The sequence below is a fragment of the Mauremys reevesii genome, linkage group 22 (genome assembly GCF_016161935.1).
Source record: "Mauremys reevesii isolate NIE-2019 linkage group 22, ASM1616193v1, whole genome shotgun sequence".
Classification (NCBI taxonomy): Eukaryota; Metazoa; Chordata; order Testudines; family Geoemydidae; genus Mauremys; species Mauremys reevesii.
The window spans coordinates 8,556,222-8,578,312 of NC_052644.1; the positions used below are offsets into that span (position 1 = coordinate 8,556,222).

Sequence of the window (22,091 nt, forward strand, 5' to 3'; positions counted from 1 at the left end):
GGAAGGCCTTTTATTCCTGGTCTTAGATTTGTTCTTGCTGGACTGATATCCCCTGGTAAGATCATTGAGGGGTTTTACAATTGTAGCATAGTTTTTTACAAATCTGCGGTAGTAGCCACTAAACCCAAGGAAAGTCTTGAGTTCTCTGTAGTTGCTTGGACGTGGCCATGTAGTGAGTGCTTCTATTTTATCAGGATCAGTACTCACACCCTCTTGGGACACGATGTGGCCCACATACTTCACCGAGGTCCTGCAGAACTGGCATTTGTCAATTGAAAGCTTCAAACCATAATCCTCCAACCTATCAAGCACTTTAAGAAGTCTTTCTTCATGCTCTTCCAAAGTTCTTCCAAACACAATCAGGTCATCCAAATAAACTAACACTTGCAGTAAATTCATGTCTCCCACAACTTTCTCCATAAGACGTTGAAATGTGGCAGGTGCTCCAGAAATCCCTTGGGGCATGCGTTCGAACTGATAAAACCCTAATGGGCAGATGAAGGCTGTCTTCTCCTTATCTTCTTCACCCAGAGGGATCTGGTAGTATCCACTCTGAAGATCCAACACAGAGAACCACTGGCTTCCCAGTAAACAGTCTAAAGCATCTTGGACTCGAGGCATTGTGTACTGATCAACCACTGTACGGCGGTTCAGGGTGCGGTAGTCAATACACATCCGGATTTTCCCATTCTTTTTACGGACCACCACGATGGGTGAGGCGTATGAGCTGTGGGACTCTGTAATGATGCCATTTGCAGCCAGCTCTTGAAGATGTTGTCGCACATCTTCCATCTCGGAGAGAGCAAGCCTCCTAGATCTCTCTCGGAAAGGTCGGGAGTCATGTAGTCTGATGTTGTGCTCTACTCCTTTTGCACATCCCACATCCCACTCATGCAGTGAGAACACCTTGGGTCTTTCACAAAGTTTCCTCCTCAGGCGATCTTTCCACTCCTCCGACAATGGTGAATCTCCAAAGCCAAACTTTGCTGGGTCTATTGTCGGAACTTGAGTCTCGCACTGGGGTTTCACAATTGATTCAGGCTCGAAGAGGTCTGCTATCTTTTGTCCTTGCTTCACAACAACATCTCGACTTGTTTCATTAGCAATCAGTATAGTCACCTTTTCCTGGGCTTCAGCAGGTAGGGTTATGACTCCACTGGGGACCAGCACTCCTTCCGGGAGCTCTCCTTCAGCTGGCTGCTCTATCATTGCTAATGCCCCTTTACTGCCTTTCAGCCTGGTACTCATGACAAGCACCTCTTGCTCTGTCCTTGCGGGCACTACTAAGGGGGTTGTGCCCATGTACTTCAGTGCCCCAATCGGTAGCTCAGATGTCTCCTTTTTAGCACTCTCAATCTTCCTATAGGCTTCAGCACAAAGCGTATGGATCATCAGGGTACTCAGGTACTTGTCCCCAGCCCGTCATCTGCAGTAATTCGCGAGCACCTTGAAGAGACTGGAGTTGGTCCCTATCAGCACAGACACATCAGAGGTCCCTTTAGGGTCAGGGCATATTAAGGCAGCTGTGTCTACCTCTTCCGTTACCCCAGCAACCTCCTCTGGGAATTCCAGGTGCACTATGACATACCCTTGGTAGGGGTATTCATCCATGCTGAGGCCACACAGACCAATGCCAGTCAGTGGCTGTATAGGCAGGTGCCTAAGCATCTGTTGGTAGAATGACTGAAATATAATAGTCACTTGAGATCCAGTGTCAAGCACGGCTTTACACTCCACCCCTTCAATCCTCACCATGACCTCTGCTCGCGGCCCTATCAGTCCTGCAGGGATCCCAGCTGGACGGTCTCTTCTGGGGGAATCTTCAAATCCTGTAGGCCTAGGTGGTCTCCGTCCCCAGACCTTCTGGCAGCTACTGGGTCTCTCCCAACTGCTCCTCAGCTTTTCATACACTAAGAAGGGGTTCTCTTCCTTATGGCAGTTAGCAGCACTGTGCCCATCCTGACCACACCGATAGCAAAAGAATTGTCCTTTCCCCCTTCGCCGGGATGGGACAGTGGCTCTAGATACTGACTTCTCCATTGTCACAGTCTGAGGCTCCTTATTCCTGGAAATCTTAGCTCAGTCAACGGTGCTTTGCAGCTCAGCTATCCGTTCTGTCAGGACCTGCATTTGTTGGGCAAGTTCCTCTGTAGTGCTCACCATCAGTACACTTGCCATTTGCAGTGGCGTTGTGCTGGCTGGTTCCAACGTTTGGGCTTCCCAACACTCGCTGGCAGCCTGCCTTTCTTCCTCTTCCCTGACCTCCTTTATCAGCTGGGAGTAACTTGGGGGATGATCCTGCCGTTCTCTTACTCGGAGATGAAGTAGGATCGGATTCTGATACCGAGTCCCTCTTACAACTTGAGCCAGTCTGGTCTGATCCATCTGCTCAGCAGTCACTGCTCCCCTCATAACAGCTCTCTGAAGCAGTCTCTCCAGCCTCTGTATATAGGCTGAAATTTTCTCACCCCTTTCCTGTCGGGAATCAAGGAATTTACAGTAACTGTCTTCAGGGCTCGCTACGCTCCCAAAGGTATTATCAAGGGCCTCTAGGCAGTCCTTCACACTGACCTTAAGGTCAATGAGCTTCAGGGTGCGAAGTACATCTAATGCTGGGCCACTAAGGCTATTAGATGTACTTCGCTTTAGACATCTTCGCTTTTCTACATCAGGTACGGCCCACTCCCGCAGCATTTCAGTGGTATGCTCCAACCAGGGTTCAAACTCCTCTTCCCCAGCAAATAACCTTAACTTACGACAAGAGTTTGACATAGCATAGGCCAACACAATCTTTTCCAATATATGCCCCAGTGCTTGTGCCCAATCATTGGCTGAGGCTGCCGCTCCTGAGCTAGGGGCTGCAGGACTGGGGCCCAACAAATTCGACATATTAGCCATTATACAAACAGTAATTCCCTCAAAATATAAAGACAATTGTTTCCCAATACAGTGGAACACTCAACAGGTGCTTGCGAGGGGTACTGACCCAGGGATCCCGGACGAGCCCCCCAAAATGTAACCCTTCTGCCCCTCTGAGTTGGCAGCAACAAGGGCCGGGTTCAGTATCCAGGGGTTCCGTTTCAATAACACAATGCAAAACCGGCTCGAGCCCCCACCGAGTGACCTGGGACAATTATCTACCACCCCCCCGGGCGCCTCTAGGAGGCAATACTTCCCCACTCGCAAGCACAGAGTCCGAGTGTAGCAAAATCCTTTTAATAAAGGAGGGAAACAATGCGGCATCACGTTGGAGAGACACCACAAACAGGACTATACACAAACCATAAGCAAAAAACCCACCCCAAGTACATTTGGCACTGTCCTTTCCCCCTTAGGGTCTTAAGTCCGATCACCCCAAAGTCCAACAACCCAAGAGTCTCTGTCTCTGGTCAGTGCCACCCCAGAGTTCAAAAGTTTATCTGCAGAGTTTTACCCCCCCAGCCTGGGTGGAAATGGGGGGGGACACACGCAGGGTGTTAAGGGACACCTTACGTGGGCCAGGGCCGACTGCCCCGCTTCTCTGTGGAGTTCTGCTGTAGCCTTCACCACGACTGGCTCCACTCCACCAGCTGTGCCGCTCCTCCAGCCAACCCGTGAACCGCATCAGCCGTCCACGCAAACCACCCCACAGGCTGCGCCAACGTGCTGCAGACTGCTCCGCTCTGCCAGCTGCTTAGCGATCGATCTTCAGGCTCCCCCACTCAGTGATCTCAGCTCAGTAAGTTTAGCTCTTTTAGTGATTTCAGCTCTTGTAGTAAAGGAGCCCCAGTGCCACCTTGGCCCAATGTGAATTCAGGTCAGCAGCCTCCAGATGGACTCCTAAAGGATTCAAAATTAGCTCTGCTCTTTAACAGGGGAGAGAGGAGGATGTGCAATTGGTGTTCCAGGCCCTCAAAAGGGGCCCATACCATCAGGTACACACACCAGTCCCCAGCCTCTCTCCCTTCACTGGGTTTTGGAACCCATGTCTCTTGTCTAGCAAGTACTATTTAATGTAGGTTGAGTCATTTCTGTCATAAAGCAGTCTCATAGTTCCTCATTCACATAATTAAGGTAACAGCCCCTTTTTTTCCTTCCTCCCCCAATAACAAAGAAATTGGGGATTCCACAGTGTGAAAATAACCATCCCATGCTGCTGTGTGTTATGCTAAGTGGAGTGGGTTTACCAATGCAAATGCACATTCCTAAAATTCCTTTGCCCACTCCTCATAATTTAACACCAGATGTCAGGGTAGATCTCGTCCTGACTCTGCTTACATGGAACAAGCACCATCCCTGAGTGTTTCTTCCCTTGGGTGTTTGCAGACTCAGGCATCTCAGAAGTGGCTCATGTCCGACTGGTGAATGGTTCGAGTCGCTGCGCTGGGAGAGTCGAGGTGCTTTACAACCAGGTGTGGGGAACCGTGTGTGATCATGATTGGGACATAACTGATGCTGGAGTCGTGTGCAGGCAGCTGGGCTGTGGGACGGCATTATCAGCCCCAGGAGGGGCTCGATTTGGGCAAGGATCAGACCCTATCTGGCTGGATGACGTCACCTGCACAGGGACAGAAGTTGCCCTCTCCAGTTGCGGGGCTCAGCCTTGGGGAGACAATAACTGTAACCACGGAGAAGATGCCGGTGTTGTGTGCTCAGGTAACCTTCATCTACCACCCTGCCTGTTTCAGGGAGCAGGCTGGGAAGCACATTACGGGGCGTTGTCCTCTCACAGCCAGTACTGACCCCAGCACGGTGCTTGGGGCCTGTGCTTCAGAGAGCAATTTGGCGGGTCCAGTAGAGAGCCCTCTCCTCTCAGTCTGTGCTGACCCTAATTGCCCTGTGCTGCTGTCTCCCGGTAGAGCCCTCACATAGCACCTCTAGTGAGCTATTGTGCATATATCTTACCCAGGGGATCCCCATATAACTCTAGGCAAACCTGTGCCCTCTGCCAGTTGGAGCCTATTTATCTCTGGGCCAGACTCCTCTGCGGCACAATGGGGACCTGGGTAACTGTAGCTCCCACTGGTTGGATTTGGTGTCAACGGAGCCTGCAGCCGCTCACTCAAACTAAAAATCCAGGGCCAATTTCTCAAGAGTCCGGTTCCCAATCACAGTGTTCCGGCGGATTTGCATTTCAGGGGTAAGTCCTGAAGTTGTAACTTCCCCAAAAGCTGGAAACAGGAGACGCAATTCTTCCCCACTTCCTGTCGTATTACATATTCCCTGTCCTGTTTCTCAGCTGCCCTGTTCTACCGCAGAAGTGGCTGCATGTCAGTGGGGGGAGTCTTTTTCTTCTGGGTATGTCACAAGTCGATATCTGTCGAACCCTAGGTATCTATGAATCCCAGCGCCAGGAGTGAGGGTGTAAATCTGCTCCCCAGGAGGTTCCTGCCAGCAGTGCCAGGGTGATCTTTTTAATTTAGTGCTCTAGTGGGAGCAGTAGGTCAGACTGCCGTCCAGTCTGCCTAATTAGGTGAGAGCTGGCTGGGAGGGGAGTGAACAAAGTTCAACATTTCCCAAGTGATTAGCGTGATCAGTAGTGGGGAGCCCTTGACAGGCAGTTGCTGTTTGCAGAGACCGGTCAGATTCGTTGGCGGGAGGCACAGTGATACGAGAGATTAGATGCACAGGAACCTCCCTGAGTGTTTATCCCCTTGGGTGTATGCAGACTCAGGCATCTCAGAAGTGGCTCAGCTCCGACTGGTGAATGGTTCGAGTCGCTGTGCTGGGAGAGTCGAGGTGCTTTACAACCAGGTGTGGGGAACCGTGTGTGATGACGACTGGGACATAACTGATGCTGGAGTCGTGTGCAGGCAGTTGGACTGTGGGACGGCGCTATCAGCCCCAGGAGGGGCTCGATTTGGGCGAGGATCAGACCTTATCTGGCTGGATGACGTCAACTGCGCAGGGACAGAAAATGCCCTCTCTGATTGTGGGGCTCGGCCTTGGGGAACGAATAACTGTAACCACGGAGAAAATGCCGGTGTTGTGTGCTCAGGTAACCTTCATCTACCACACTGCCTGTTTCAGGGAGCAGGCTGGGAAGCACATTACGGGGCGTTGTCCTCTCACAGCCAGTACTGACCCCAGCAAGGTGCTTGAGACCTGTGCTTCAGGGAGCAATATGGGGGTTCCAGTAGAGAGCCGTCTCCTCTCCGTCTCTGCTGATCCTAATTAGCCTGTGTTGCTCTTTGGGCCTGTGGTGCAGGGAGCAGTGTGGGGGCTCAGTAGGGGATGCTCACGCTCTCCCCTTGATGTCAGTGCTGGCCCCAAAGGGGGCCTGTGCTGCAGGTTGGGGTGTGTCAGTAGGGGTCTGTCATAGGTTTCACCTGCTCTCTGAACTTTAGGATACAGATGTGGGGACCTGCATGAGAACCCCTAAGCTTAATTACCAGCTTAGATCTGGTTGCTGCCACCACCCAAATAGTTTAAAACAGCTGTTTATGAGTCATTTGGGAAACTCTGTCTCCCCCGCCACCACTCCAAAATCTCTTCCTCCCAAGTACCGCAACCCTTCCCTGGGTAACCTTGAGAGTCTTCTCCACCAATTTCCTGTTGAACACCAATCCAAACCCCTTGGATCTTAAAAGAAGGAAAAAAATTAATCAGGTTCTTAAAAAGAAGACTTTTAATTAAGGAAAGAAAGGTGAAAAGAAAACCTCTGAGAGAGAGCATACAAGCTTCTCTCACAGATAACAGATTGAAAACACAGAGAATGTTCCCCTGGGCAAAACCTTAGCTACACAAAAGAAATCCCAATTTGACTATCCCTCTAATGCACAAAACAAGTCACACAAAAAAATAAACATAAACCTATTTATTTCTTCTCTAATACTCACTACCCCGGGTGATTCCTTGATCTTTTTCACTCCGGCACAGAACTTTAATAGACTCTGAGACAAAGGAAAACTTCCATCCTTCCTCTTGAAAAATCTTGTCCCCCCATTGCTTCCTCTGGTCAGGGGTCAGCTAGGCTAGGTGAACTTCTTAACCCTTTACAGGTAAAAGAGTTATTTACCCTTAACTGTCTGTTTATGACAGGGGCTGTCTCCGTTTGCAGTTGTTCTTGTCCTAATGCCCTAGTGCGGTGCCATGGGCCTCTAGCATGAGGAAGCCTTGTCTGTGCCCACTTGGGGTCAGCTCCCCAACTCCCTCGGCAACACTCTAGGCCTTGTGGGGTGGGGGGTGATCTCTCTCCAAGTTGGCAATAGGGACACTTCACCCTTCGGCCCTCCGACAGTCGTACAGATTCCAATCATTTAAATACCTGCAGGTTTTAGGACCATAAGGTACGTACATGTAATATGCTGGGGTACCCTTAGGGGGTAAGGTGGAAAGTTTAGACTGTCCCTCCCCCATGTTCCAATCACACAAACTCAGGGGGGTGCCCTGTCCGCGCTAGCGGATCATAAACTGAGGATCTCTCCCTACAGGGTACTCACACAGGAGAGACTAACAAGGAAGACTACGACTCTCCTACACCTCCCTTCAGCAAAGAGCGTCGGCTAGTCTCCGGGAGACGGCGCCGCTTACTCTAATTGCATCCAGTGAGACAATCATATTGTCAGTAGCCCACACAGAAGGGAAAGGGGAGGGAAGATGGGTTCACACACTCCTAGACCCAGGCAGCTTCCTCGCCGGACTATGCCAGGCTGAGTCAGCCCACCGTGGGTCGGATCTCCTAAAGATCCACTAGTTACCGGGCTTGCGTTAGAGCAGTCCTGATCATTAGCTTCCGCTTCACAGGGTACTCTGGGCGTCTTCCGATAACGATCACTCACACTGGTGTACACACACACACACACACACACACACACACACACACACACACACACACACACCAAGGCCTCTTTTTCTCTTTTTAACCCTTTTTTAACCTTTTTATCTCTTTTAAATTTTTTTTTTAACCACGATGCATCTTTACCTGGTCCGGACCAATACCATGACGCGGTATGACAACCCCTCTTGAGGCGGTAAAAACCCCTCAGCACCGGTGCATTCTAATGCATTTACCTATGCATTACCTTATGCATTACCTTATGCATTTACCTGTTGGCCAACTCATCAGTTCCCAGTACTGCTATAAACTAACCTTATTGGGGCCTCTCCCCAATACCACTCTGCATTTGATCCTGTTGCACAGTCAATAAGTTCAGATGGCGTGAGCCCAACAGAGACAGATGTCCCCACAGACAGTCCTCCTCCGACACCCCAATAGAGATTTCAAAAGGTCTCTTACCTCTATTGTGGCGCCATGGGGTTCAAAGGGGAACGATCCGTAGCAGCCGTCTGTGTGTCCGTGGGCGTTGCCATCCCGGACGAGCCCCCAAATTGTCGAAGAAAAACTCAGTTCTCGCTTTCTCTTTGGGTGCAGCAAAATCATATACTTTATTCTTTCTCTAGTAATTACAATAGAGGGAGAGAGTGTCCTAGGAAACAGGGTTGCCCCTTGTCCCGGAAAAGTCTCTCTCAATTAGTAAACAATTAGTAAACAATCACAGCAAGCATTTATACCTTTGTTACAGACAATAGCTAGCAATCCTGGAGACAGTAAAAAGAAAACATTTGCATTTGTTTATACATAAGCCTCTTTGCATATTGCAAGGTCGTAATGACTTTTCACACAGTTCACTCTGTCTCACATTATCTTGCTTCTACAAATCTCACATCATTAGGGTCACAGCTAGCCTAACTCATGCTAACTTAACTAACATTCATTTAAGATCCCTTCAAATCCTTATTAATTATTTCCTGGCCTCCACAACTTCCTCACTACATGTCCTAGTTTCCCACCAGTGAATAGTTAACAAGGCGGGCTGTGTGGCAGAGTGCAGGGCATTCTGGCTGTTGGATACCGGTGGAAATCCCCAGCCATCCAGCATCTGAAGGGCTCACCCTTGCCCAGTAAGGCTGATTGAAATTTTGGCTTTGGTAGTGGCTGTTTGAGCTGTGCCACCTCACTGTTTACTTATTTTTCTAGACCATTTATGAATATGTTGAACAGTACTGGTCCCAGTACCAGCCCCTTACGGATACCACTATTTATCTCTCTCTATTCTGAAAAACTGATAATTTATTCCTACCCTTTGTTTCCCACCTTTTAACCAGATATTGATCCATGAGAGGACTTTCCCCTTATCCCATGATGGCTTACTTTTCAAAAGTCAATTTAAATTAAATACATTTAAAAAAAATTATATAATGTTAGAAATCTAGACCTGTTATATGTTTTGGTATAACTTCTATTATCCTTATGTTAAATTTGCATTAGCCTAACAAAACATTTACTTTATTCATATCTTTTTTATATCTCATCAGCTCTGACACCCCCCCATAAATTTGAACATCCTCCCTAATTTCAATTTCTGGGGAAACCACTGGGAGGGAGGAAGGGGGGAGGCTGTGCACCACAAGACAGCTGATTGCCACTGGCAGGAGGTGGGGGGAGTAGGGGAAAGGCGCTGATCCCTGGGGGCCGCCGGCGCATGGGAGGCGCTGGGGGGAGTAGGGGAGCTGATGGGGGGGCTGCCAGCCTGTTTAATACCTGTATTAAATTGCTTGTTTAAAATTGTTTATAATGTATATAATGCCTTTTGTCTGGCGAAATTTTTTTTCCCTGGAACCTGATCCCCCCCTATTTACATTAATTCTTATGGGGAAATTGGATTCGCTTAACATTGTTTTGCTTAAAGTCGCATTTTTCAGGACCATAACGACAACGTTAAGTGAGGAATTACTGTATTTTACACACATCACCACCTAGTGGCTGAGCAGTATAATACAGTTTAGCACTGCATTAGACAGCATGTGGGGCTGTCAAACTCCAGGTTCGGGGGGAGCCAGGCCTGAGGGGAGCAGGGGTCCTTCAGAGGTGCAGGCAGTGTGAAAGTAGGTGGCTCAGTTTGGAAGGGCTGGTACAGTGTCACTGGTGTAACTTTAGTGCCCTCGTGGCCAAGATGGAGTCTGCTTTGCAGGCAGCTCTGGCCAAGAGAAGGCGTGCGCAGGAATGCAGCAGGAGAAATCCCCTCCACCCCAGGGGCACCTGTTCTAAACCCCGCAGAGTGAACACACACACCCAACAGGAAAAGTAGAATGGATATAACAAGGGAGATATTTATTTACAGAGGACTGAGAGGAGAAAAACAACAAGGGGAAATGTAGGGGGAGAAGTAAAACAGGGCTGCATTCAAACCAAAACCCCACAGGCCCAGTGATAGCACAGTCTGGAAGGGCAGACACTGAGCAATGTGTGTGCACACAGAGTTCAGGAGGCCTGAGCAAAGTTCCAGTCCGGTGGTGAGTCTTGGGTGCTCCTGGTCGTCTTCAGCGCCAGTGAACTCTCCCCAGCAAACCCCTCAGGTGCCCTCTTCTGCCGCTCTCTGCACAGCCACACAGAGCGACCATCTCCCCACTTAACTAGCTAGCAGCCTCCCTCCTTGTTCCCAATGCAGAGTCACAAGCCCCAGTACTCACAGCCCCACGCAGCTCTGGGCAGCCGTGATCCTGGATCCAGCTCTGGCCTGTTCTTCTCGGGCGATTCTTCCCTGGCACAGGGCTGCTCCTGGCTCCTGTCCTGGGCTGTCCCCGATCGGGCCTGTCCTCCTCAGGCCTCAGGCAGGTTCTCCTGCTCCCTTCTCCAGGGCCAGCCATGCTGCCTCTCCCTCTCTCCCTGGAGCTCCACCCTTGCCCCCTGGAGTTTCCCTCCTTTTTTCTTACTCTTCCCCTCCCGCCTGGGAAAAAGATTTAAAGGGGCCATGCTCTCTAAACCCCAAAGGGGTTACACTCCCCCCCCAAAGAAATAATCCTTGATGTCCCCATCAAGGTAGGCAACTTTAAGCCATGGATCCCCAGCAGGAGACCAAGGGCCCCCATTCATCAGAAGCATTCCCATCATCCATCCCACAGGCCCCCGAGGGGTGGAACAGGTTTCCCATGAGGCAGCTCGTCCCCCGTGGCACCCCAGAAATCTGTAGGTCACTGGGTTCCCCTAAACGATCATACGTCAGCACACACCTGGGCTTCCCTTCCCTAGAGGAACGTCTATGCTGGCTGTCGGGTGTTGGCTGAGATGACAGCACTGGACATGGAGGCAAGATGATGGGACCTTGAGGCACAAATTCGAGTGCATCTAGGTTTGAAGTGGCTGTTTGGGGTACAGGGTTCTCTGCCTGCACTGAGCCTTCCTCATCATGTTCTTGGGGGGTCTCCACAGCTTGGGACAGTGAGGCCTCGGGAGTGCTCAGTGTGGGTTCTTCCCCTTCACCATCTCTTTGCGTGACAACAAAAGGATCCATTAGGGTTGGGGCATTCCCAACTGGATGTTCACCAAACTCTATTTCATCCTCACTCTCTGAGGAGCTGAGTGTTTGCAGAGGACAGGTATATTTCCGTCGTTGGGACCGCGTCTGACTTGCAGCGCCGGGAGTCTCATAATCTGTGGAAATATCCTCACAGGGAAACAATACTTGTCCTATAGGTAAGAGATGATTCCGGTGGAGAGTTTTGGTGGGGCCGCGACTGCCCTCAGGACGTATGCAATACACTGGTAGATCCCCAAGTTTCTTCTCTATAATGTACGGGTGTGACTCCCAACGATCTGCAATTTTGTGTTTCCCCTGTAGTCCGAGATTTCGGGCCAAAACTCGGTCACCAACCCGAATCTCCTGTTGCCTCACTCGCTGATCATATCGGGTTTTATTCTTTTGATTCTGGTGACCAGCTGCTTGCGTCGCTATTCGATAAGCCTCTTTCAGTTGATCTCTTAAGCGAGTCACATACCCCAAGTATGGTTTGGGGAGTGCCCCATCTGAAGACACTCCAAAACAGAGACTGATCGGCAACCGGGCCTCTCGACCAAACATTAACATATATGGTGTGAACCCAGTTGCATCGTGTCGAGTGCAGTTATATGCATGTACCAAATGCTCCACGTGCTGGCTCCAGTATTTTTTCTGCAGAGGCTCCAGAGTTCCCAGCATGTTCAGTAGTGTGCGGTTGAATCGTTCTGGTAGTGGATCCCCTTGGAAATGATAAGGGGTGGTGCGTGATTTTTTTATCCCCATGATCTTACAAAGTTCTTTTATTAACCGACTTTCAAAATCCCGTCCCTGATCTGAGTGTAATCTGGCGGGCAACCCATAGTGGACGAAGAACTTTTCCCACAGGATCTTGGCAACCGTGGTAGCTTTTTGATCTTTGGTGGGATAAGCCTGGGCATAACGAGTAAAATGGTCAGTGACCACCAAGATATTTGCAGTACCCCGGCGGTCAGGCTCTAATGACAGAAAGTCCATAAAGACAAGCTCCATGGGTGCAGAACTCGTGATGCTGACAAGGTGAGCCGCTTGCTTAGGCAGAGTCTTTCATTGGATACATCTGGTGCAGGTGCGAATATGGTGGGCGATGTCAGGCCCCATTCGGGGCCAAAAGAATCTTGCCTTAACTAGGGCCTCCAATCGCTCAATTCCCAGATGCCCCATTCAATCGTGGCAGGCCTCTAACACACCTTGCCGGTACTTTTGTGGTAGCACCAACTGCTTATGGTGAGGCCTCTGAGGATGCTTCTGCCCTCGGTAAAGTCGTCCATCCTGAACCAATAAGCGATCCCATTCTTTCAGCAAAAGGGCCTCCTCTGGGTGACTCGGTCGAATAGCCCTGGGATCTTTTCCCCTTTCCAATGCATAAAGGATGTCCTTCATCCGTGGATCAGCTCGCTGGGCATGCTCCACCTCTCGATCCTCCAGTTTGGACAGCTGTGGGTCCTGTACTCTAGTAAAACTTGAGTAGGCTATGGGTATGGCTTCTGGTGGTGCACCCCGACAGTCAATTGCTCGTTCTCCATTGGCTGTGGATTTTTCCTCCACAATGGATACCCGTTGGCATAAATCTCTCAGTTCAGAGGTCCTCACATTCATCTGATCATTGGGTAATAAATCCTTAGAGTGAGGCTGCCGAGACAAGGCATCTGCATCCATGTTTGTTCGACCGGGTCGATACTGCAGAGTGAAATCATAGGCAGAGAGTGCCGCTAACCACCGGTGCCCTGCTACGGATAATTTTGCTGTGGTCTTGATGTATGTCAAAGGATTATTATCAGTTTTTACAGTGAACTTGGCCCCATAGAGGTAGTCATGGAACCTCTCTGTGATGGCCCATTTCAATGCCAGGAACTCCACTTGATGTGCAGGGTAGTTTCTCTCAGGCGGTGTGAGACCTCGACTTGCAAATGCTACCGGTCGGAGTTTGCCCTCACGCTCTTGATAAAGGACAGCGCCTAAACCAGTGTAGCTTGCATCAACATGAAGTTCATACGGCTGAGTGGGATCAGCGTACACCAAAACAGGTGCTTGCGTGAGCTGTTGAATGATTTTATGGAAAGCTTCTTCACACTCAGCAGTCCACCGTTTTCCAAAAGGTGCACCCACATTGAAGTATTTATGGCGAGGTGAGTTCCCCTTCTTCTTATTTGTGGGCAGGGGGTATCCCTTGGTGAGCTCTGTGAGTGCATGTACGATGTGCGAAAAATTCTTGATAAACTTGCGGTAATAGCCACAGAATCCTAGAAACGACCTTAATTCCTTGAGAGTTGTGGGCCTCGGCCAGGTAGTTACCGCCTTCACCGTCTCTGGGTCTGTAGCTATACCATCTGCAGACACTATGGGTACGTCTACACTACGGGACTATTCCGAATTTGCATAAACCGGTTTTGTAAAACAGATTTTATAAAATCGAGTGTGCGCGGCCACACTAAACACATTAAATCAGTGGTGTGCGTCCACGGTCCGAGGCTAGCGTCGATTTCTGGAGAATTGCACTGTGTGTAGCTACTCCGTAGCTATCCCATAGTTCCCGCAGCCTCCCCCACCTCCCCCGCCCCTTTGAATTTCCGGGTTGAGATCCCAGTGCCTGATGCGGCAAAAATCATTGTCGCGGGTGGTTCTGGGTAAATGTCGTCAGTCACTCCTTCCGCTGGGAAAGCAACGGCAGACAAGCATTTCATGCCTTTTTTCCCTGGATTGCCCTGGAAGATGCCATAGCATGGCAATCATGGAGCCTGTTTAGCCTTTTGTGACTGTCACCGTATGTGTACTAGATGCCGCTCACAGAGGCGATTCAGCAGCGCTACACAGCAGCATGCTTTTGCTTTTGCATGATAGCAGGGATGGTTATCAGCCATATTGTACCATCTACCATACCATAAATTGGTAATAAGATGATTGTGGCTACCAGTCCTTTTGCACTGTTCCATTTGCTGCTGTCATAAGTGCCCTGGCTGCTCTTAGCCAGGGGCGCAAAGTTAAAATTGGGAATGACTCCCTGAGTCAATTCCTCCTTTTTGGTATCTAAAAATAGAATCAGTCCTGCCTAGAATATGGGCAAGTGTACTAGAGAACCACTGTATCATAGAACCAAAGAGCACAGCTGCTCTGTGTCAGATCCTGCAGAAATTATGAGCTGTATTCTATTCACAGGGGGTGCTCCTGGAACAACCCCACCTGTTGATTCCGTTCTTCCCTCAGCCTTCCTGGGCTACCGTAGCATTGTCCCCCCACTTGTGTGATGAAGTAATAAAGAATGCAGGAATAAGACACAGTGATTTGTTAGTGAGATATGAGTGGAAGGCAGCCTCCAGCTGCTATGATAGTCCAGACAGGACAGTAAGGAGTGTGTAGGAGAGGAGCCCAGCATCCCTCTGCTAGTTCAGGGGCACTTGAATCTTTTCTTTACACATGAAGGGTGGGGGCTGATGGAGCTCAGCCCCCTGTTTCTATGATGACGATGGTTATCAGCCATATTGCACCATCTACCATGAAAAATTAGGACCAGGCGCCCTTGATCGACCTAACAGATGCTGGTCATCATGGTTACCAGTCCTTTTGCACTGCCCCATGTGCCAATAGGCTGATGACGAGGACGGATACCAGTCGTATTGTACCATCAGTCAGCCATAGCGTGGGGGGAGCAAGGATGTTGGTGTTGAGTGCTGCACCATCGCGTCTATCTGCAGCATTCATTAAAGATAGGGTGACATGTAAAAGAGTCAAGAGAGGATTGTTTTCCCTTTCACTTCTGGGGGTGGGGGGGGTGCGTAAATTGCCGAGCTATGCCCTGACCCACCGCGACACTGTTTTTGACCCTAGAAGCATTTGGAGCTCAGCCAAGAATGCAAATGCTTTTCAGAGACTGCAGGAACTGTGGGATAGCTTGAGTCCTCCAGTCCATGAGCGTCCATTTGATTCTTTGGCTTTCCGTTACGCTTGTCACGCAGCAGTGCGCTGAGTCCCTGCTATGGCATCTGTCTGGAGATATTTAAAAAATGATTTTGAATGTCCTCTTCTGTAACGGAGCGCTGATAGAACAGATTTGCCTGCCCTTACAGCGATCACTGATTAACTGCATCACCACCCGTGCTGATCAGAGCTCCACGCTGGGTAAACAGGAAATATTCAAAAGTTTGCGGGGCTTTTCCTGTCTACCTGGCCACTGCATCCGAGTTCAGAATGCTGTCCAGAGCGGTCACTGGTGCACTGTGGGATACCGCCCGGAGGCCAATACCGTCGATCAGCGGCCACACTAACCCTAATCCGATATGGTAATATCGATACTAGCATTACTCCTCTCGTTAGGGAGGTACAGAAACCGGTTTAAAGAGCCATTAAAATCGATATAAGGTGCCTCCTAGTGTGGACGGTTGTGGCGTTAAATCGGTTTTACGCTCCTAAAACCGGTTTAAACGCGTAGTGTAGACCAGGCCTATGTGTCCCACATACCGCACAGATGTCTGGCAGAAGATGCACTTGTCTAAGGATAACTTGAGGCCAGCCTGTTCCAAACGATCCAGGACTTTGCACAGCCGAGTCTCGTGTTCTTCTAAAGTGCGCCCGAACACTATAATGTCATCCAGGTATACCAGACACTCCAACAGGTGCATGTCCCTTACCACCCGCTCCATGAGTCGCTGAAATGTGGCTGGAGCTCCAGATACTCCTTGAGGCATGCGATTGGTAAAATCCTAAAGGGCAGATGAATGCTGTTTTCTCCCGGTCCCTGGGTGCCATGGGCACTTGATAGTATCCACTGTGGAGGTCAAGGACAGAGAACCAGCAGCTACCATTCAGGCTATCCAAAGCGTAATCCACCCGGGGCATTGTGTATTGGTCAGGGATCGTCCGCCGGTTCAGAGTGCGATAGTCGACGCACATTCGCACCTTTCCACTTTTCTTTCGTACTACGACGATCGGCGATGCGTAGGGGCTCCTGGATTCCTCAATGATACCTGCTTGAACCAGTTCCTGTAGGTGCTGCCTCACATCTTCAATATCAGCGGGGGCTAATCGTCTTGACCTCTCTCGAAAAGGCCGACCATCCTGCATTTGGATATGGTGCTCCACATCATGTGCACACCCAACATCCCATTCGTGCATAGAGAAAACAGCCTTCCTCTTGACTAACTTCTCAGACAGGCGGTCCTTCCACTCAGCAGGAATGGGGGAATCCCCAAACTGGAAACTATCCCTCCCAAAAGGTCTAGCCTTGGTCCTCTCTTGGGATGGGGGCCCCCTTGCTCGCTGGTATGCGGCTTTACATAAAGCGTGCATTGGCAGCTCCTGCAGATAGTTGTTCCCTGCCATCTCACGGCATTTCCACGCCAATCTCTGGAACAGGTTTGCATTTGTCCCTAGGATTAAAGGTGCATACTCTCTTCCCTTTGGATCTGGGCAGACCAGTGCCAAAGTTTCTATTTCCTGGTTTACCCCCGCAACGTTTTTGGAAACTGAACATTTAACAGGCTATATCCCCGATAGGGGCAGGAGTCACAGCCAATTCCCCAGACTGTCAGGCCAGACAGGGGCACACGGGTAAATGCTGCAGGTGTTCTCTGTAGTAAGATTCACAAAGTATGGTGACCTGTGATCCGCTGTCCAGCAATGCCTCACACAATCGTCCTTCTATACGAACAGGTACTATAGCTTGGGGGCCTATCAGCCCACGTGGGTAGCCTGTGTTTGTGGTTTTTTCTGGGGAGCCTTGGAATTTCAGGGTCTTGGGTTGCTCCTTCCCCAAGCCCTGTTGGTGTTTCCCTGAAACCTCCTAATGGTCTGCTGCAATCTCTGAGATACCCTTGCATGATCTGTCTTATTTTGACAGTCCAAGGCATAGTGACCATCTCTTCCACAGTTATAACAGCAACCTTCTCGCTGGCCATCACTCCTCCTGCTACTCTCCCCTCTTGAGGATGGCACAGTATGTCCCTGAGCCTTCATCATGGCCACTTCTCGGGTCAAATCTCTCAGTGCTGCTGCCACTGATGGGGCATCTTCCATCTCTTCAAGCACTGCGGTGGTGTGACTCCCTGCCATCTTCGGCTGCACCACTGCATCCACTTGCAACAATCGCTCCTCCTCCTCACGTATCTCTCGAATTAGCTTGTGGAATGGGGGTGGGTTTTGGGCCCGCTCCCTCAGCTGCAGTCGCCATAACATCAACCCATCTTGTCGGGTGCCCCGGAGGATTTGGTCCAACCTAGCGAAATCAATGCACTTGGTGGGGATGCCCGCCTTCCGCACTACCTGCTGTAGCAAATCCTCTAGTCTCCTGATGAAATCAGACAATTGTTCGTGGGGCTCCTGATAGGTATGGCGGAAACGATAATACAGGTCTTCACTGCTATCAGTAGCACCGTAGACACTCTCAAGAGCAGTTAAATAATCTTGCACTGTGGCAGTTGGTTGTGAGTCTTTCAGGGCTTGGATAATTCGCATGGCAGGTCCCTTCAGACTCTCAAGCACACATTTCCGCTTCTCAGCATCAGAGCATTCCCACTCTTGGACAAGTAGCACCGTAAAATCCCTCCAGGTGTCATAATCATTCTCCCCTGAGGGTACAGGTGACACCCCTGAGAATGAACGTAGCCGCTTATATGGAGCACTTTCATATACCGGCTTCAATGCATCTTTGAGAGCGTTTCCCAGCTCTTTGGCCCATCCCACCAGGCTGGGTGCTGCAGGTGTTGGAGCCCCTCCTAATGCTAAAATTAATTCTTCTCTTGTCCGCTTCTCCTCTACCATCAGAGCTTGCAATTTCTGCACTAAAGAATCTACCTCAAGTGACACAGGCACACTAGGAGGGGACTGCTCTGCCCCGAGAATTGTCCAGGAGATACCTTCTACTTTCACCTCTTTGGGCACTTTATCAAGATCTGCTTCCTTTGAGTGTGTACATAGTGCTACCATGCCCTGCACTTTGCGGTTGTAAATACGGGTGTGGACCTTTATCCTCCCCAGTATTTCAGCTGCATCTAGGCTTTCCTCAATTTCATTTGGTTCCATCTCTTCTTGGACCCCGCCACCAGCACAGCTTTGGTTACTGGGATTCATGCCCCTCGGCACAGGTCTTCTAATAATCCTCTCTCCATTTTTTTTTTTTACTGAGATGAAAGTCACTCAGGAGTTTCTTTGCTCTGTGAAGAAGAGCCCAGGGTGCACAACACAGGGGTGTGGGTATATGTGTGTGTACTGCAATTTCCCCGTTCGGGCCACCAAGTGTAACTTTAGCACCCTCGTGGCCAAGATGGAGTCTGCTCTGCAGGCAGCTCTGGCCAAGAGACAGCGTGTGCAGGAATGCAGCAAGAGAAATCACCTCCACCCCAGGGGCACCTGTTCCAAACCCCGCAGAGTGAACACACCCACCCAACAGGAAAAGTAGAATGGATATAACAAACAACAAGGGGAAATGTAGGGGGAGCAGTAAAACAGGGCTGCATTCAAACCAAAACCCCACGGGCCCAGTGATAGCACAGTCTGGAAGGGCAGACACTGAGCAATGTATCTGCACACAGAGTTCAGGAGGCCTGAGCAAAGTTCCAGTCCGGTGGTGAGTCTTGGGTGCTCCTGGTCGTCTTCGGCGCCAGTGAACTCTCCCCAGCAAACCCCTCCGGTGCCCTCTTCTGCCGCTCTGTGCAAAGCCCCACAGAGCGACCATCTCCCCACTTAACTAGCTAGCAGCCTCCCTCCTTGTTCCCAATGCAGAGTCACAAGCCCCAGTACTCGCAGCTCTGGGCAGCCGTGATACTGGATCCAGCTCTGGCCTGTCCTTCTCCGGCGATTCTTCCCTGGCACAGGGCTGCTCCTGGCTCCTGTCCTAGGCTGTCCCCGATCGGGCCTGTCCTCCTCAGGCCTCAGGCAGGTTCTCCTGCTCCCTTCTCCAGGGCCAGCCGTGCTGCCTCTCCCTCTCTCCCTGGAGCTCCACCCTTGCCCCCTGGAGTTTCCCTCCTTTTTTCTTACTCTCCCCCTCCCGCCTGGGAAAAAGATTTAAAGGGGCCATGCTCTCTAAACCCCAAAGGGGTTATACTGGTTGTGACGTCGCCCACCAGGACTTGTGTTTTCCCGGCTACTTAGGGCTCTTCTGTACTGGAAACATTACAGTGGCACAGTGGCAGCTCTGCAGCTACAGCACTTCTGTGTAGATGTGACCGACGATGACAGGAGAGGCAGGAGGGTCAGTCCACCTCCTTGAAAGGCAGTAGATAGGTCACTGAAATACAATATGCAGCTGAGTCTTTTCTCTCAGTGCATCAAGAGATGGGAGGTGAGAGCTCACTCAGGCTACGGCTTACGTCAGCCAATGTTTGGAGATTCCCAAGGTGTCCAGCCATAAAGACAAACACTAACCTCATCTCTTTGCTTTCTTTCAGCTTCCATGACAGGATTCCCTATGACAGGTAAATACAAACATAGGCAGAGGGTGTGGAGTCTGTCTGTATGTGTGGGGTGCATGCTGCAGGGTGCAGCTCTCTCAAAAATTGGGGTGAGGTAGGGATAAATTAAGGTTATTTAACCTAGTCATTCAAATTTAGGACTGGAGACCTGGGTTCAAATCCTGCCTCCACCAGACTCCCCTCATGGTCTCAGCCCATCACTTCCTCACTACGTGTCCTAGTTTCCCCACCAGTGATTTGTTAACAAGGCGGGCTGTGTGGCAGAGTGCATTGCATTCTGGCTGTTGGATACCGGTGGAAATCCCCAGCCATCCAGCATCCGAAGGGCTCACCCTTGCCCAGTAAGGCTGATTGAAATTTTGGCTCTGGCAGCGGCTGTTTCAGGTGTGTCAGTCTGAGGTGACCCCAGATTTACCCTGGTATAGGATCTCCCCCAACAGATATTTTGTCTTTAGTTATTGTTAGACTTGTATCATCTCAGCTCTGTCTATGGCTGGTGAGTGGCCCCACCCCTGCACAGGGGAGGTGCTGTGTACTAACACTGGGGGCCATGACGCTACCTGGGCCTGTGAGAGGTGGGGGTGGGGTACCAGGAGATGGGCTGCCGAGGTGCCGTCACCACAGGCGGGTGCTCAGTTCAGCATATAAGCGGCCCTGTCTGTCTGGACACTGTGGAATATAGAGGAGCTGAGTTAGCCCCTGGGGAGTCTTTGGGCAGCAGAACTACAGCCCTGTGAGGCTGCTGCTGTTGGCTCTGGCCAGGCAGGGTCATCGGGGCGCAGACGGGGAGGGAGCCCAGGCAGGGGCAAAGGGCAGTTCAGTCTCCTGACCAGTTTTTCCCATTTACCCCATGGCTGGGAGCCGCTCAGACTGAGGGCTGGCCAGGCCTGCACACACCTGTCCTGTCATGGAGGGGGATTAACCCCAGCAGCTCATTTCACATTTTGGGCATCAGAGAGCTGCAATGGCTGCGACTTTCACTCACTACCAGCTTGGACCCAGGGCCCCAGACGTGAAAGCCCAAGTGCCTGTTCCCCCCACACCAGCCACTGGGCTGAGCTGGGATGAAACGGGAAATGGTGCCCTCCGGGGGAGAAGCCCCAGGTCTCCTTCCCCCAAAGTACTGCATGAGTTCATCCCCGTCGCACAGACTGTACCGGAGCCAGCATCACCTGGAGAGAAAGACCCTGTGTCCCATTCTCCATCCCACGAGTCAGCCATTCCCCCATGCCTGGGGCTGGATCAGAAATGGTGACCTCCAGAGAGGAACCCCGCAGTGTCCCATTCCCAGCCTACCTGAACCAACCAGTCTGCCACACTGGGACTGAATGGCAGCCAGAGCAAACTATAGGGAAAAAGCACCGTTCCTGAGTGTTTATTCCCTTGGGTGTTTGCAGACTCAGGCATCTCAGAAGTGGCTCAGCTCCGATTGGTGAACGGCCCAAGTCCCTGTGCTGGGAGAGTCGAGGTGCTTTACAACCAGGTGTGGGGAACCGTGTGTGATGACAGCTGGGACTTACAGGATGCTGGAGTCGTGTGCAGGCAGTTGGACTGTGGGACGGCGCTATTAGCCCCAGGAGGGGCTCGATTTGGGCAAGGATCAGACCGTATCTGGCTGGATGACATCAACTGCGCAGGGACAGAAAATGCCCTCTCTGATTGCGGGGCTCAGCCTTGGGGAACGAATAACTGTAACCACGTAGAAGATGCCGGTGTTGTGTGCTCAGGTAACCTTCATCTACCCCCCTGCCTGTTTCAGGGAGCAGGGTGGGCAGCACATTATGGGGCATTGTCCTCTCACAGCCAGTACTGACCCCAGCATGGCGCTTGAGGCCTATGCTTCAGGGAGCAATATGGGGGTTCAAGTAGAGAGCCGTCTCCTCTCCGTCTCTGCTGACCCTAATTAGCCTGTGTTGCTCTTTGGGCCTGTGCTGCAGGGAGCAGTGTGGGGGCTCAGTAGGGGATGCTCACGCTCTCCCCTTGATGTCAGTGCTGGCCCCAAAGGGCGCCTGTGCTGCAGGTAGGGGTGTGTCAGTAGGGGTCTGTCATAGGTTTCACCCGCACTCTGAACTTTAGGATACAGATGTGGGGACCTGCATGGGAACCCCTAAGCTTAATTACCAGCTTAGATCTGGTTGCTGCCACCACGCAAATAGTTTAAAACAGCTGTTTAGGAGTCATTTGGGAAACTCTGTCTCTCCCGCCACCCCTCCAAAATCTCTCCCTCCCAAGTACTGTAACCCTTCCCTGGGTAACCTTGAGAGTCTTCTCCACCAATTTCCTGCTGAACACCAATCCAAACCCCCTTGGATCTTAAAACAAGGAAAAAATCAATCAGGTTCTTAAAAAGAAGACTTTTAATTAAGGAAAGGAAGGTAAAAAGAAAACCTCTGGG

The 22,091-nt window shown here is 50.8% G+C and overlaps 1 protein-coding gene across 1 annotated transcript in view; it reads left to right on the forward strand.

Moving 5' to 3' along the window:
* The window catches only part of LOC120388133, a 736,578-nt gene that overhangs the window by 186,392 nt on the left and 528,095 nt on the right, over positions 1-22,091 (forward strand). The window contains 4 exon segments of the mRNA XM_039509761.1: positions 4,306-4,635; positions 5,648-5,977; positions 19,673-19,699; positions 21,094-21,423. Coding sequence (XP_039365695.1) covers positions 4,306-4,635; positions 5,648-5,977; positions 19,673-19,699; positions 21,094-21,423 — 1,017 coding nt within the window.